Raw genomic sequence first — 18,405 nt, 5'->3', positions numbered from 1 at the left:
CTGGATCAGGACTGGAAATGGGGGGTGGGTGGGAGGTAGAGGAAGAAGGCTGGACAGGAAAAGATGAAGGAGAGTGATTTCTTCTTTCTCATCAAGTCGGACACACTCCTGTTCCAAATCCAACCACTCTTCCTTGCTTCCTCAACCTCTAGAAATGCCAATAACCAAACATAAAAGTTCTCTGCAACACTCCATGTCTTCCTTTCCAATGTTTTTGAGAAGAGCCTGTGATCTCAAAACATAGGTGTGATCTCTAACTAACCTCAAAAATGACCTCTCAACATCTAATGGCCCAAAACTTTATCAGAACTTTGGGAGTGTGGAAACTCATCACTCTCCTGCTGCTATTCTCTGTCTCTTTGAGGGGCAAGGGGGCTTAGAGTTCTCCCCTTAGCTTGTCAGGCCACTCCCCCTTCCTCCAGTGTCTCTTTCCCTTGGGGTTTTGTTCTCAATCCACAACTAATCCCCTTAAAGTGATAGCTGATACAAGGGATTAGCTGATAGCTCCCTGGGGGCATTTATATTGTGATAAGGGATTTAAGAATGACTGTTGGTGGAACTGCAAGCAATACGACTGGCAGGATTGCTGTGGAGCTACTTCAAATTCTATCATGGTGGGGGGTGGGGGGAGGAGGGAAAATGAGCATTTACTGTGTGCTTACCATGTCCCAGGCATTGTGCCAGAGCCTTCACGTAATGTTATTTCATTTACTTAGGGTACTGATAAGGAAATTAGGGCCCAGGGAGGTAAATAATCAAGTGAAATCATACATCTAGTAAGTGGTGGAGGAGGGGGTGGGGTTTGAACTCAGGGCTGTCTACGTGAGTCCAATGTTTTCCAATGCCCCATCCTGCGTCTTCTGGCTTTCTTATTTGTGAAGCTGGCAAGACCCTTGAAAGGTGCTTTCCCTGGGAGTGCATGATTCCTTCACAACCTGTGCTGGCCTCTCTGTGATAAGTGACTTGAACTAGTCCTCAAGTTTCATTCTTCTTCACTTGCAGATGATCAGTCTGAATGTCTTGGTGAATTGTGCCAGTCTGGAAGGCTGCCTGGGGTCACCCAGAGTTTAAACACACATTGTGAGAACCCAAAATGATAAAGTGCTCCAAAAAGCAGCCCACTGACTGACTGACTGAACCTTTTCCAAGACTGCTGGTGCGGTGACAGGAATGACTCAGCAGTTTGGCTTTCAATCCCATGTCTGTCACTGAGGTCAAACACAATCGTGTGCTCACTTACTAAGATGATTCCAGCCTACCAGGCCCAGGGTGAGGAAGAGATGGTATTTCTGAGCAATCACAGAGAAAGATGCTTCTATGGCCTACAATCAACAGAAGCCTGTGTGTGTGTGTGTGTGTGTGTGTGTGTGTGTGTGCGCGCGCGCGCGCGCGCGTGCTCATGTGTACTCATGTATTTTTTTTAAGTTTTTCAGATAATTCTAGTAGGGTTCATCTTCTCCCTGTCTCCCCATCCCCCTGCCAGCTCTTTGTTTTTTAGAATTTGCATGCCAGTTGAGAACTCCTAGATATACCTCATCTCTGTCCAATCCAAGTCTACAAAGGTTATGAAAAGAGTGGTCTAATGGGACATTTCCTAATTGAGTCACTATTCAGAGCCATCCTGGTCATCTCACAAGGGTCTCCCACTGGTCATGGCAGCACTGTGGGAAGAGCAAAAGAGATGAACGCCATACACTAGGTAGACACAGTGTAGGTGCCCATTAAACATTTTTCAGTTAAAAATGAATGCTATTGGGGCACCTGGGTGGCTCAGTCGGTTGAGCGTCCGACTTCGGCTCAGGTCATGATCTCGCGGTCTGTGAGTTCGAGCCCCGCGTCCGGCTCTGTGCTGACAGCTCAGAGCCTGGAGCCTGTTTCAGATTCTGTGTCTCCCTCTCTCTCTGACCCTCCTCCGTTCATGCTCTGTCTCTCTCTGTCTCAAAAATAAATAAACGTTAAAAAAAAAAAAAGAATGCTATTACTTTCTGACACCATCATGGCCCAGATGAGAGATCTGAACCACATAATAACATTCTTCAACTGTCCTACTGAGGGCTTAGAAACATGAGAAATCATATGTCCTTGTTTATTCTCAATATCATGAGAAAGAAGTTAGAAAAACAACTTTTACCACTTAGGCAGCAGCCTGAGTCTTGTACAAAAAACTGTATGGATAAAATAGCTGGATATTTAATTGGCATAGGAGGGTAAGTCTTAAACTATTTTGGGTTGTCTCCTCCCAGTTAACTAAGGATGATGCTAACAGACAAAGAAGATGTGGGGGCCACTGGGCCCTGCAGAATCAGAGGTATCGGGGTTTCCTCAAGAAAAGTGGAGGCCCACTCAGGCACCTGTACTCTGTCTTCTGTTTAGAGAAGTGCTATACTGTTCATTCTAACTTACAGAAATAGCTCTGCAGAAAATGGAAAGATTACAAATGAGCTGGAAATAGCCTCAAGGTTTTGAGGGGCAGTTAGGGATGGGGAAGAGAAATGAAACATTCAAACTCAGAGTCCTCAAACCCTGTGTCTATGAACTGGCATGAAGTGTTTGCAGCTACAGCTGAATGAATGTTCATTTGATTGTTTCTGACTGACAAGATGAAATTAAGTTACTGGATGATATTTTAACAATTCAAAATTTCTCTCATAAATTTTTTCTGCAACACTTAGCTGTTAAAACCTGGCTGGTAGGATGGTACCTGATTAAGAACAAATGTATTCACTCTGTTACTTAAAGCTTATTGCCAATTTTTGTGGTGAGTGCTATATCCAGTGCCATTGTTTCCAAGGGCCATGCTACCTGAACAAGTTTAAGAACATAGTACCAGTCTTCAGTGTTATACTGGGCCCAGTTCCTTCCCACAGCAATTTTCAAACTTAGGGTGTAATTTTGTTAGGTTAAAAGGGTGTCTCAAGGGCTTTGGATATTATTAAGTAATATCTGGACTAAAACATGAAAACTCTTGATTGAAATATTTAGAGGCAAAATGAAATGGGCAGTTTTTGATAACTGCACCAAACTCCCAGATCAAGGTAATTAACTGGGATGCTTCCACATCCCAATACACAGAAGGGTATCAGTTTTAAGGTCAGAGAGACCTAGGTCTGAACCTTGGCCTCACCACTTAGTGGCTCTGTGACCTTGGGCAAGTTGCTTAATCTCTCTAAACTTGTTTTCAACATTTGTAAAATGGGGATAATAACAGACTTTGCAGAGCTGCAGGAAAGGTTAAACAAGGATTACTGCATGTGCGTAAAGTGCTCAATATATACTGGCACGCGGTGAAGTATTCAGTAAATGGTAGCTGCTATTACTATTATTATTATTATTATTATTTGACTATTATGCATTCAACATGCACCCAGTAAGTATATATTCTGAACTAGATGCTGTCCTTTGATTCTAATTCCAACAAATTAAAAAAATATATGTATATATATACACACACATATATAGTCATGACTAAGGGTAAGAAACAGAAGCCTCAGGTTACTGACCTGATAGAACTAAGACTCACTCAATTGTCTCAGAATATCTACTCTTCCTTGATCTGCAGATGTACAGCCATGAGAACAATTCCCCTTTCTTGTACCCTGTTCTCCCTGCCCCCTGCCCTCTCAACAGCAGAAACACATAGCAACACTCCAAGAACAGTTGGAGTCCAAAGTTGCCTCACCGAGAAAGAACATGGCTGGGATTGCTGGAAGAGGAAGGAGCTGCTATAGAGGTGGTTTGCGTAACTAAGCCAGACTCAAGAGGGTAAATGAGGAGGCTGATGATTTACCATCTGTGGCCACTGTATCAATATTTACAGCCTCTCTGTCATTAGGATGACGGTGGCAATTTGCCTCAAAAAATATATTGTAAAACCCATTGAATTTCCTCCCCCCTGTCCTGGAAGTTGGGGAAGAACTGTAATAGATTCCAAACTGTTCTGAATTAACAAAAAGAGCTTTTTCCTGTTGCAGAGTTCCAGCTGGAACCTTCCTATGCTTTTCTTCACTGAACAGCAAATGCTCAAGGGGGCAAAGTGTCCAATGGAGTGTCCTGGAGCTTGTCAGCTTTACTGAGCTTTACACTTGGCTGTGGTTGCTGGGCAGTTTTGGGAGTTTGCTAGTGTGGCTGGCATGAAGCTGTGGCGCCAGTTGCAAACATGCCCCTTGCTGGAGGCAGTTTTATTACTCTTGACACCACCCATCCTAGAGGGAGCAAGGGAAGCTGTTACTTATCACGACTACTGAGGAAGCATGACTTCTAAATTATGGGCCCATACCTTACAGAGTATTGTGTAGACAGCACAGGTTGCAGCCACCAACACAAGTGTAAGAAGGGTGACCAGGATCCACTAGCCAGGTGGAAGGGGACAGGTTGTGTGGCAGAGAGCGCACTCTGAGGTGACAGGACACCTGGGTTTCAGCCCTAGTTCCACGGCTCATTAGTTTCTCGATCTCAGACAAATTACTTAAGTCTACGAGCCTCGCTTTTCCTTCTATGAAATGAGAATAAAAATACACAAAAATTCTCAGGATCTAATAAGAGAACGTATACGAAATGCTGTTGAAAACGTATGAAGTGCTGTCCTTTGTCTGATTCTACAGTGTTGTTCTTTTTAGTCCCATTTTTTTCTTGCCTTGAGCTCAGAGGAGAAAGAGAGAAAGGAGGAAAACTTGAGAAGAACTAGGTCATCTTTCTCAGCTAGCTTGGTTTGACAGCTGAGTAGACAGCCAAAGACGCTAAGCACCAGGCCAATCTAACTACCAAATCTAAAAGTATCAGCAGTTTCTATGGTTGAAGTTGAATGACAGTGATCTTACTATAGCAACTCCAGTTTCCTCAGCAAATACTTAGTTGGGTCAAATCAGATACTTTCACCCCCCAAAAAAAATCCTCTTTGTTCTTCTGGGGACCCTTTGCCCTTAATCTCCCTAACTCCCTACCACTTCACTCTTACATAATGCCCATCTCCCCATACTCCCTTCAGTCTAGGGTCATGATGCCTTCACCAGAATGAAACTCTTCTGTGATTTTAAGGCTAGCTCAGAATGAGGTCAATGGGACCCCTGCCAAAGAAGCTCTTCTTTCTGAAGCAATCCATAGACTTCAATGTAAACTACAGAGGAGAAAATGATCACTCTTGTCAAGATTATGTAGGATCACAAATTTGTTTACTGGATCAAAGCCTCTTGCTTATATGAATGTTCTTCTTTTCTGGAAAACCCAGGATGGGAAAAAAAAATAACTGAGAAATTACATGTTGTACTCTAATAAACCACAATCTGAGATACTGATCTCACTATACTACAGATAACTGGGATTCTGATCTTACTGGAGTCCAGTCTCTGGACTGGAAAGGCTTTGAGCAGTTCTTTCTCTGACCTATACCCAATCGGCTTCTCTGAGTAAAGAAGAGAATCAAATTCCTGTGTGTTGAGCAAACATGGGGTCCAGTTTATTCATTCTTATCTACTGCCTGTAGGTAGACTTCATCTACAAAAGCAAACTTTGGTCAGGGAAGGATTTGCCTTTTGTGATATGGAAACCAGTCAATGGTTAATTCTATTTTTAAAAGGAAGTCTAAAATTATTCACAGGGTTTTCTTCTCATTATAACCACAGGTATAAGATTTTAATCTATGGCTGGCAGCTACCTTCAGATTTCTTTCATTGTTGTCAGGATCCAATAAGATCTGGATATTGGATACTGTTAAAGCAGTCTGTAGAAGACCAAAAGTAATTCATTTTTACAGCATCTATATTTAAATTGTACCATTTAAAATTTTCATAATTAAAAGCCAAAGCTAGTATCTATTAAACTGAATCAAGGTATTCAGTTATTTTTTTTAACCAATTAATGAAAATTTTAAAGCCTAACAAATCATTTTTTTTTTTAAATAATCTAGCTTTTAAATAATCCGTGAGTTATGGGCAGTAATAGCATCTTTTTCTAGATGAAAACACCCTATTCTTTCACATGCCTGTAAAACAATACTGCTCAGGTTCAAAAGTTCAGAATTATCATGACTGTTTCTTGTCTATCCTTCCCCGGCTAGAAATTAATCATGTTGAATGGCTTATTTCAAATGCCTCCGTTAGTGTATGTCTATGGTGGGAATACAAACTGGTATAAATGTTGTGGAGAACAATCTGGCAGTAATGTGACAAAAAGACTTAAAACTATTTATGGCCAGGGTGCCTGGGTGGCTCAGTTGGTTAAGCGTCCAACTTCGGCTCAGGTCATGATCTCATCGTTTGTGGGTTTGAGCCCCACATCGGGCTCTGGGCTGACAGCTCAGAGCCTGGAGTCTGCTTCAGATTCTGTGTCTCCCTCTCTCTCTGCCCCATCTCCATTCATGCTCTGCTTCTCTCTGTCTTTAATGTAAATAAAACATTAAAAAATATATATTCATGGCCATCTACCCTGCAATTCCACTTCTGGTAATTTACAATGAGAAAATAATTTGGGGGGATGCCTAGGTGGCTCAGTCAGTTAAATATCTGACTCTTAATTTTGGCTCAGGTCATGATCTCATGGTTTGTGAGATGGAACCCTGCACTGGGCTCTGAGCTGGGCATGGAGCCTACTTGGCATTCTCTCTCTCTCTCTCTCTCTCTCTCTCTCTCTTTTTCTCTCTCTCTCTGTCCCTCCCCTGCTCATAAAGGAGCATGCATGCTCTCTCTCTCTCTCTCAGAAGAAATAAACTTAAAAAAAAAAAAAAAGAAAGGAATTTGGAATTTGGACAGAAATTTACATATAAGAATGGTCACTAAAACACAAATTTAGAACACATATTCAATAGTTTTCTATATTCTTCTTTATAGGTTTTGTAATAAATTATAAGTAACCATAAATAGATAATTTAGCATGTAATGGTCCTTTATAAAATGGAATATTTCCTAGTCATTAGAATGGTTGTGTGTGTGTGTGTGTGTGTGTGTGTGTGTGTGTATACATACATATACATATACACATACACATATACATATATATGGTACCACATGCATAGATACTTTCTAGGAGGAGAAACGGGGCTTTGTTAATCTTATTTTATTCTGAGGACAAAGACTTTTACTTTTCACTCATACCTTTCTGTACTCTTTCAATTATGAAATGACCATGTATTACTTTTATTTTCAAAAATTAATAAAATATATTAACAAAGAGTATGTAACAACGTACAATCATGTAACAACATGATTGGGGAAATGATTAAGTGAATAAAAGGAATAAAACATGGTATATATAGTATGCTTAGGAAAAATCTCAGAAATATATCAAATATTAATAAATCTAGTTTTCACTAAAAGTAAAATGTGCCTCAAAATATTAGCTAAGCAATATCAACTTGTTTTTCTCAACTGGGTTTTCAAAATTTAAGCTTTTTCTCCTAATGAACCTCAAATAAATTAGAATCTCATTCTTCTTTGCTGAATTAGTCATGGATCCGGGGAGGATCAAGGGTTGATCTGTTTAAATAGATTCAGTGAAGATATTAAAACATGCTGGATGGTAGTTTTTGTTACATTAAATATAATCCCCAAAATGTCACTCTTAAATGTGTTACAACTTGACACTGTACTGCAGGCTCCAGAGTTAACCTGCGCTGTATGTGTTATCTATTTGCACCCAAGTCATGTAAAGGGCAGTATTACTGTAGACTCTGGAGCCAGACTGCCAGAGTTCATAATTCTGGCTCCATCTTGTGTTAGCTGGGTAACTCTGGGCAAGTGATTGAACCTTTCAGTGCTCCGGTTTCTTCATTTGCAAAATGGTACTTACCTCACTGGGTTGGGAGAATTAAGTGAATGTGTATTAAGCACTTAGAATACTGCCTTGGACACAGTAGGTACTTAATAAGTGTTTGCTATTATTATTATTATTAACACATGATGCACCTAATTTCAGAAGCACTCTGCTCCCAAGTAATTGGACAACAAAGGATGACAGAAGGCACCGTGTTCTTAACAATACCTTGGACAGTTATACGCAGCTTTCATCTATAGGACAACCAAACCCCCCTCCCTCCCACCACGTCAGCTTTTGCCAGATGATATTTTGTAGAGTACATACAAAAAGCTCACCTGAAGTCCATTTCAGTAACGAAAACTCATTGCTTTTAAGCAATTGTTTATAAACAAATTTTATAAAGAGAAACGACAGTAAAACTTTCTTCTACTTAAGCTGGAAATGTGTGGAGAAGCCAATGAAAGTAGCATTTAGTATAAAATCTGGCTTTTGGAGTTGGTTAGTTAGATCATGTACTTACAAGGACAAAATTACAATGAACTGCTAAATAACTCAATTTATTTCTCTGTGTGCTCTTTGGTTCAGGTTGTATTCTTAATCACAACTAACCATCTCACAAAGGAACTTTCAGGGAAGCCATCAGAGAAGATTTCTGGAAATCAGGTAGATTTCCTGAGAGAGTGGGCAGAAGTCAGTAGATAAATATTCCTTGATTCCTGATATTAGGAATGCAATTCAAAGTAATATCTTCCTGATGGTAGGGCAGAAACAAAATCTGCCCCAAACCAGTTAGTTGTGCTTTCTCTATGCCAAGTGAGCACTGACTTAAGCAAAGTTGTACATGTCATTACTTAAATGAAATGAAGAATATATTGGACTTCTGGAGAGAAGAGAAGGGAAGGGAAGGGAAGGGAAGGGCATTTGTTTTCCATGTTTGGATTGGACTTGAAAAAATATTATGAAGGAAAAAAAAAAAAGCCTGGGTTGCTGACAGCCTTTAAACTGCAAAGTTGTGATATTCTTTCCTGGTATTTTACCTGTGTAGTGATGCTCTCATGGCATTAGATCATTGGCATTTTCTGTAGCAAAATGCAGTAAGTACAGAGGAAAGGATGAATGCTAAGGGAAGTCAAAATTCTTTCAGCCATCCCACCACAATCCCACCCCCTTTCACAGAAGATAAGAAGATGAATCTTACCTCCACTGAGAATAATGACGGCTATAAATATTGCCAAGTCGCTGTCATCTAATTCCAGTGCATTGAACTTCACAGCAAACTCAAACTTGGGCTCCATAAAGTCACCAAAGGGTTTTCTCAGGCTCTTTAGAAACTCCCTTGTCATGAATCCTTGGCCCTCTGATATGAGAACCCCATCTTTATTCATCAAGGAGGCCAGCATCGTGTAAATGATCTCATGGACACCATATTTTAGGAGAGTTACTTGGTCATTCAAGTCAAGGTTTACAAAACCAGGGATACTTTTGGCATACTCTGTGATCTCCTGCACAGCTTCCACTGAGCGGAACTGACACCCCTGAAAGATGCGAATGGCCACTTCTTTGCTCTGCTCTTGCAAGGGGGTGATGTGTTTGAACTTGATTTTATCTTCTCCCATCATTAAGGAATTCATGTCATAGATAACAAATGGCTGCAAAAAAAAGGGAGAAAACGTAGTTGAGTTGGAGATTTCTAATTTAGGGTGAACAACCTTACCAGTTTCTTTATACACATTTGCTTTGTTAACTAGAATCTTTAAGGTCAAAAATAGTTTATGAGAAAATACTCTTAACTCTTGATTATTCCTCCTAATTGTCTTCCGGATCCAAACATATTTTACCAAGCTTGGTCTTCTTTTCTTTCAGCTTATACTGCAACAGTTTACCTATGACTGGCTAAGAGTTCCAATTTTGTTGTTTGGAGAGTCTTTGTTGCTGACTTTTAAAATCATACAAAATGCGTTGTTTATTTTGGCTTTCAATAGAATGTGTTTTTAACCTTCTTTCAATAAAAAACAAATCATTTTGGCAACTCAGGGTTGAATACATCCACTTGAACATAAAGTAATCTTGCACTTTTAGATTAAATCTACTCAGATCTCAAATGAAACGCAGTGTGCATGTAAAATATACTTATAACTAAAAAGAAATCAGTCTGAAAGCAGATGAGAAATACCAAGCCAAGAAAATGTCTATTTCTTTTCTTAATGCTCTGGAAGCAATCTGTTTTAGAAACAGCCAGATGTTTAAAGCCTGTGGGTAAGCGCTGCATAAAGTGGCAAAATTAAAAAAGGGTTTTGAACTTATTTTTCAAAATATCTGTCCTTAAAGGTCAAATAATCAATAAAACACATGGATCAGTTTATTCAAGTTTGCAATAGGCTGCCTTCAAAAGCAAGTTGTTAGTCATTAAGTGATCTTTCTCTTTCATTTTTCTTGTATAGAACTGACCAAAGGGTTGTGGTCATTGTGAAATCCTCCAGCTACTCTGATTGAGAAGGGGCAGCATTTTACATACATTGGAAATACTGAACTATAGAAGTTAAGCCCCAATCCCATTCAAATAAGCGTATACTTGAAAACACTGGAAGAAGAGTTGAGGGTATTTGGCTTATAGCTTGGATTCTGTGGTTAACTATGTGACTTTAGGAAAGTACTTTATCTTTCCTAGGCTCAAATTTCCCAACTGAGGGGGATGGATTAAGCTGGATATTTCCATTTCTTCCCTTGAAGATATTCTAGTTGCATTTCTCAGAAGCTGTGTGTGTGGTGTATATGTGGATTTGTGTGAGCGTGCATGTATATGCATGCACACTGAACATGACATTTCTCTTAAGCAGAGATGCTCAGAATTCCCTCCTGATGGGCAAGAGGAAGCAACAGAATGAGTGGCAGAAGGAGCCACCTTTAAGACCCACTGGTTTGGAGATTGTTAATCTCTACACAAGTCTTTGATTTTCACCATTAAGTCTATTCTACATTGAAGGAAATAACACTAAGGATTCTTAGATGTTGAGTAGATTTGCAAACTTGCATATTATTTCAACACCATTCACTGGAGTTATTCCAGAAATTCTTACTTTTCTAACCAAAAACTTCACTTCAATTGTATTGTTTATCCAACCCCAAAGGAGGGCAGATGTGTGGACTCAAGAATAGGTTTGCTTATTGGCTTTAATTCTTCAACTAAATTAGGAGCAAATAATGCTTACTATGTTTTTGGACACTCTGCTTGTATTTTTTTTTTTCTTTTTTTCTATTTCAGGATTGATATTAATGAGAGAGGGGGAAAAAAAAGAGCAGATAATCAGTCACATCAGTTAAAATGTGCTGAGTTCCCCCAGAATGTCAGATTCTAATCATGAGAAAGACTTGTTTTTATAGAACTTAGTGGTTTCTGTCCTCTAGGAGTTTTGTAGCATATTATAAACTTATGTTAATGAAATACTGGTTTTCGTTACTGCCATGGGAATCTGATGGTATGGATACTTGAAAAGTCTACCTGTATATATAGAAGTACAAAATAACATGAATGTAAATCATCCCCTCTTCACATTGGAAAGACTGTACCCAGAACTGCCCACTGCAACTTCTGGATGAGCTTCTGCTCAACCATTTGGCTTCTTGGCACAGAATGTATGCATGAAATTCTTCCACCTCCATGTAAGCAATTTATCTGGAACTATGCCCTGATAAATCACCCTGTGACTCTTCCCCTTGACTTCCCCTGTCCCCTCATATAAAGTCCCAGGTTCCTGTTTTTGAAACTCTGTGATAGTTGAACATAGGGCACAAAATCCTGCTAATTTTCTCTCCCAATTTAACAACAATGTGACTTTAACCCCTTGGCAATCGATGTTGGTCAGGATTTCCTGGCAGTAAACACTCAAGGACAGAGAAAGGAATCAGCAGCCCCCACCATCATGCCAAACCATTCTGTTGTTTTTTTTTAAATCCCTTCAGCATTTGAAAAGTGATGAACTGGTAGAGAATTCTGGATATTGACATGCAAATTAATACCAGTGGATTTTTTTGTTTTTCCAAGATTATGCTGTTTTCATTGCATTTTTGAAGTCTGCACAGGCACTTTCGGCCTCCATGTAAATCTGTCAAACTGCAAGAGGGATCACCAGACATGGTCTGCCTGGAGACCTGCCTTTCTTTGCTACCAATTCACCGGTTCTTAGCCTGCAAACAGTTGCACGTTTCACCCTGGACCTCCTTACCCTGAAACAGTGAAAAGATAGTGACTCACCTGATTTACAGAGAGCTGACCTTAAAACCAGGTGGAATTTGGCTTATGTAACTTATCTTGGGTTATTAATTTAATTTTGCACTTCTGGTAAAATGTTCTACATAAAAAGGACTTCACTTCCATATTTCTGTATTTTCTACACATCAAAGGGAAGCCATCTAAGTTCTATTAGCTTGTACGGTATCATCTGATGATCTGCTGTTATAAGAGGAACCATATCATCCTCAAATTTGGTCTTAATGATTTTACGCCTCTAGTTTGGAGCTAAGGATGTATTTATCTTCAGACATTGTAGCAAATGGCCAGATAAGCACCTCTCCTTAACAGGAAAGAATGTTTAATGACATCTAGGACATTATCAGGGACAGATCCAGGTTTTGTGGGGCCTGAAATGCACTCAATCATTGGGTACATTTAATAACAACCGTTAGGTTCAATAATACAAATTATAAGAGCAAAATTGTTCGCGCCCTTCTCAGAACATTGGAAGGGACCCTGTACAAAAGAGAAGCCCTGAAGGTTAAGCTTCATTAATTTATATAAAGTGAATCTGCCTCTGGCCGTAGTGATGCTTGTAATTCTCAAATATTGGGCAGACCAGAAAAAGGTGAGACTGACATGAAGAAAACTGCACTTCAACACAGTGTTTTTCTAGGGGAAGCAAAAACAGTTTCTGTAAGAGGAAATTAGTTTTCTTTAGAGAGATACATCAAATGTAATTGATTTTTATATATTCTGATTTTCAAAAATGGCTCCCCATATCAAAGCCAGGATGGGATTAAAGGTACTGTGTTATATAGATAAATATAATTATATTTAGTTACAGACCTCTTGCATGCCTCTAATGTGTAACACAAAGATCATGGAGGAAGCTGGCTTAATAATGAAAACAAAGTAGAGTAATAAAAGTTTACTTTTTTGACTGGAGAAGTAGAACAATAGTGTTCCTTAGCAGTCCATAACATCAGCATTTTAATATACAAGTTATGAAAGGGATTATGCATGAATGAATGCTCTAAGTTTACAGCTCTTTTTGAGTACTAAAATAGCAAGCTAAAGGAGATAAATGAGAGTCAACCAAAGCAAAGATTGTTCTGGTGATTGCTCCAATTTTGGAGACTATAATTAGTGTAAGAGACAACTCTACCCTCTCACAAACCATCACTTGGTGAACACGTCAGAGTTAAAACTGGCCTGAAAAAAATGTGTGCCTCATCTCATGAATCTCTCCTGATATCCTTAGTTTTCATGATAGCTTAGAGCAAAGGCTCAAGGAAGAAAAATTGAATTGTTGGGGCCTATCTTCTTCATTTTGTTTCCTTCTTCCTTTTTTATACTTCTGACTAGCTTTCACCCATTTAGAGATACCTGGTTCTTCTGGATTAGCTATAGTGGGTGAATGTGAATCAAAACTCATTGGTTGGGTTTCTTCAATGTCTTTTTGGTTTTGCCTGTTTCTAGTTTCCTCTTGTTGAGAACCACGGGATGTATAGAACCAAAGGGGTCTTCAAAAATCACCTACATCATCATTCTTTGACGAGGTATGAATAAGTTGAATGAAGCCAAGAGACTTTCCGAAGTCAAATAACTATTTACAACAAACTTTGAAATGGAACTAGATCTCCTGACTCATGATTAGTTCTTTTCCCTTTCTGTTGCTTTCTACATGACTTCCCCACTTTTTCTTTTTTAAATAAAATGACTATTCTGGAGGAATTTGGGGTTTTTAGAAGCTCTTCTATGGTGGGGTCCTGGAGGCAGGGCCTTTTGAACTATATTTCCTAGAAGTGCTAGTTTAGTGCTGGATGTGACTGAAGTTAAGTTTGAAAAATCTCGCAAATGTAATTCTGTTTTCCTGTGTGGTTTAGAGATTGAAGACAAATAAAAACTTAATGGGAAGAATTATTCACACTCTAATGAACTAGCACATAACCATAGCTCTTAAAAAGCCATCTATTGCCAGCCAAAGCGTTACTCAGCTGGCAAACAAGGGTGTTGGTCAAATGAATCTAGTCATTAAAAAAAAAAATCCACATGCTCTTCTTAACTATATGCTATTTATTTATTGTCTGAAAGAACACTATTGGTTCAGATCTATCTTTAGCTATTCATGACAGTCCCGGCAGTAAAGGAATTTATTTTATTAACATTAATATATGGACTAATGATCCCAGGAGCCCAATTTCTTCATCAGCTATCAAAACAAATCAACACTACTATCCTGTTCTTTATTTATACCTGGGCTCCTAAGTCTCTTTTCTCTGACGGTTTGTCTGGTATCTTTCTTCTCAAGGGAGCAAATTCCAACTCCCTCAGGCTTTTCCATAGATGAAGGAGAAAGAGACCACACTTTGTTTAGCTGTAAGTGTAGGATTTAAAAGAAGTGATATCTTCCCAACAGCTTGAGTTACTAAATTTGACAGCCATTGTAAATTTTAGAATAGGAGAATTTGAATGGGTACAGAATTGTTTTCACAAAAGGTGACGTTTCCATATTGTTTTTATTTGGTAGTTTCATATTTCACACACTATTTAGAAAAACCATTTTTATGATGGCACAGTTTGCTCTCATAATTATAAAAACAGTGACTCTACACGTACCCATCATAAGCAATGTGATGCTTTGGGACCCAAAGTCCAATATAGAACAAATAAGTTTTATTCCTTGTTTGCAGATAGAGTGCAGCCAGGGCCTCATCATCTCTCAGATATGGGATGAAAAGTTGTCAGGCGCACCAAGGGTTTTTCTATTTATTGTTTTATGACAAACCATAGCACTGAAAATGGTTTTTGAAAACCATTCTCTGTTTATTTTCATCAACAAACATGGGATCATGTGACAATGATACACCCAGTGTGTTCGGCACATCAGGGTAATATTCAAACACTGGGAACTTCCAAAGTCCATTCAGTTCTCAAATTGTCGTCATGGAACAGGCACCCTAGTTCTATATTCATGTTTTTCAGAGTTCAGTGGGATCTCTTAAAAGACGCTGCTGGGCTGGCACAAGCCACAGAAAGGGAAAGAGATTGTGAGAAGAGTCAATGCCATTCCCATGTGAGGGTGGCTAAAAGGCTTACTGCTATTGAAATTTCTTTTCCAGTTATCCATATCCAGTGATTCCAAATCCCATCTGGCCCTGAGCCTAAATTTCCAAGCATTATTCTTTTAGGCAAGACAATGAAAAGTAGGAGTATCATATCCCAAAGATAGGATGTTAAGGTTAAGAAACATGGGAGGGAAGCAGAGCATTTAATTTATCTGCTCATTTATCTGTTTTGAAAGGTGTAAGTAGCACCAGGAAATAAGATACAGGAGACAGAAGTTTAATTGAGAAGGGAAAAGCCCTGGTTGGCCTAGAGGCATATGCTGGTACAGGTCCTGAGAGGAGAGATTAGCCAGTATCCCAAAATGAGATGGAATAGGCAATGGTTAAATTGAGCAGTAAGACAAATTTAAAGAATGGCCTCTCCAATAAAGTAATTTCCTTTTCCAAAGGTTTTGGGTAACAGGCCGTCCTTTATGCTGAACAGCCTCCCCCAGGCTTGGCCTAACCAACGCTAATGACATCAGTCTCAAGCAGGGTGTATAATGAGACCCAAGCTGTTCTACTGCACCAGCCATGGCCACTTTTCCACATCCCCTACCCTCTCAGGAGTCCATACTTCTGCATGACTTTTTCTATCAATGCAAATCTTAACTTTCATAAGTCCTGGCCAAGAGATAACATAACACCCCTGAGAGAGATGCTATCAAATAAATAACATGACCACGTAAGATAAAGAACAAATATCTAGTCTCATTGGAAATCACATTTTGGATTTTTTTTTCTCTCCCATATTCCTCTCTGAACTATTTCTTTCCACTAATGCTTAATTTGATTTTGCAAGATAAGGAGAAAAGAGAGAGCCAAACAATTCTATTTCAGTTTTGTGTAATCAGGGACTGGATTATTTTAATTTGGCCCAGTTTCTCTTTCCTTTTCCAGACCCTAACAAGAGGCAATTCTGCCTCTATCTAGACCATTAATGATGTCCAGGTTGGTTAGCAAATATTGGGCGAGTGAGAGGCTCTCTGTTCAAAGTCCAGAATTTCAAAGGGGCATAGGCAAGAGTTTTTAATTCAATTAAGCAAATACATTCTGAGTAACTGTTATGGGCAAAGCACAGTGTTAGTTACTATAGGGGAAAAAATGACAAACATTTGGCCTCTGAACTTGAGAAGCCCATAATCAAGCATTTTGCGGCCCTTTCTCTTAAAATCCTTAATACTCGGTTATCCCATAAAGAGTCTACAATTATCTTATTTTTAACTCAAAGATTTAGAGCCAAATCGCCAATTGGCGTGAGGTTTTAAAGTGATTTACAGTGCACTGGGCTCTCTGCCTTTCAGTGACAGGGAAGAGTATACCAGTCACTGGTAGTATACATTTAAATTCTTGCCTACTTGGGGGATTTTTTTTTTTTTTTAAATGCCTTCCTCCTATCTTCCAGGTACTATTATTAAATTGATGGGATTTCCAGCTTGGATAGCAGGTCTGGAGTGGGAGATAAAGAGAATGTGAGAAAGCAGTTCCTGGAAAAAAAATGGCCCAAGGCAAAAGTGTGGAGTAAACAGTTTGCTTTAGGGTTCTTTCCCTGTCCAGCTCCCTTCCCAGCTCCAGGCCTCCCAGCCTCCAGGTCCCTATCCCACACTGGCTCTCAGCAAGCTGCTAAAAATGTGCCTTACACAGTTAACTATTTCTAGCCATGTCACCAGTTCTCCTTTTATTTCTCTCCCTTCAAACGAACACAACTGTTTTCCATAGTCACATCAGCTACAAAGAGGTCTTCACTTGCTTTTGTTTTGCTGTGCCCCGATTTTTTTCATTAATGAATACACAGACTCAGCTTTACTAAGACCTATAGTCTGTAGTCCAGCCTGTATGTGAGACAGTTGTCCTAGCTGCTATTATTTGGGAGGAACAAAAGAGTAAAAGACAAAAATTTCCTGGCCATGAATATATTGGGATAGCAGGACAACGTAAAAGATTACTGTCATTCTAAAAAGTGATAAAAACAAATCATAAGCCAGCATATTTTCCCAAGGTGAAGCTTTCCAAGTGCATTTGTCAATTTGGCTCATTTCTAGCCAATGGGGAAGTAGCTTCCAAGAGGGGGTATCATGCTCAGAATGCACTGAGGTAGAAGCAAGGAGGCCTGCATCATAGGCCTGGTTCTGTTGTGTGCTAACTGCGTGATCTCAGGACAAAATGTCCAACCTCTCTGCACTCCAGTCTCCTCATCTTTAAAGAGGGAATAATAATAGGAGCTCTAGGATGGTTATGTGTCTTGAGCATAATGAATGTGTAAGAATTGTTTTTAATTGTGGAGAACTGGACCATACTGTTAAGGTATCAGTGACTCTCCTGCAGTCAGGAAACTCATTGTCCTTCAGTGTCCAAAGACCATTTGGCTCTTTACACAGCAATATCCCACTGGAGTTTTCTTTTTCTATTAGCTGATAACTACTCTAATGGTTTACAGCTAAAAGGAAAAAAAAAAACACATCGTGAGATAGTCATCAAAATACATTAAAGGCTAATGAATATTTTCCCCGAAATATAACTGAGTGGGGGACTAAGTTACACATATCTATAAAGTAACTGCATGCCTCTCCTGGAGGTGTTCATTTGAAAATAAATGATGGCACAAAAGGGCTTTCAAGGGCTGGGACGGTGTCTTCTGAACATGTTCTGCGCTTCTTACAACCCTAGGAACCTGCTGCAGATATTACAATCAAAGGCAGACCCCTGCCTGTGAAAACAGGTACGGAGATGTGACCCAGGTCACATTGCAAGCTGATGGCAGAACTGAAATTCCGGTGTAGCTGTGTTTTGTTTTAATACAGTTCCATGTTGCTTTCTCAGCTTCCTATCAAGGAAGAGTTCTGCTTTGGAACATCTGACTTAGTAACAATTATAGCCTATTCTGGGTTTTCCAAACAGTGGTAATCAAAGAGCCTGCAGATGTTTGGAATCTACGGGAGGAGTAGCCCAGGCAGCTCAGAGCCTCACAGAAGATAAAACTCACATACGTAATAAGAGGATACAGCCTCTAGCTGCCTAGGAACAATCAACAGAGCTACAGGGAAAAATACTTAGATGTATTTTTATGCCCCCACATGGAACTTTGTGAGAAGTGACTCTAGCAGTTCTCCTGAATTGTAAAATAATGGGACTGAATACCTTTTCCAAGCCTAGGTCAGGCCATTCCCAGAGAAAGCAGGGCTGCTGGGATGGATATAGTTGTGGCCAGTTATTCAGTTATTCAGGCTTTTTACTATTCTCAAAGAATTTGTTAGGAGAATTTGAAGGACTTTTTCCCTTTTCAAAATAAGTTTTACTTATCCTATCTGCAAACATTTC

At 39.4% G+C, this 18,405-nt stretch overlaps 1 protein-coding gene across 3 annotated transcripts in view; it reads right to left on the bottom strand.

The window, feature by feature from the left end:
* The window catches only part of PPARG (peroxisome proliferator activated receptor gamma), a 134,798-nt gene that overhangs the window by 8,555 nt on the left and 107,838 nt on the right, over positions 1–18,405 (bottom strand). For all 3 annotated transcript variants that reach the window (XM_049642738.1, XM_049642739.1, XM_049642740.1), the window contains one exon: positions 8,945–9,395. In XM_049642738.1, coding sequence (XP_049498695.1) covers positions 8,945–9,395 — 451 coding nt within the window. The remainder of the gene's footprint in view (positions 1–8,944; positions 9,396–18,405) is intronic.

Source organism: Panthera uncia, chromosome A2 (assembly GCF_023721935.1).
Source record: "Panthera uncia isolate 11264 chromosome A2, Puncia_PCG_1.0, whole genome shotgun sequence".
Lineage (NCBI taxonomy): Eukaryota > Metazoa > Chordata > Mammalia > Carnivora > Felidae > Panthera > Panthera uncia.
Note: the sequence above shows the minus strand (reverse complement) of the source record. Positions and strands in the feature narration are given on the sequence as shown.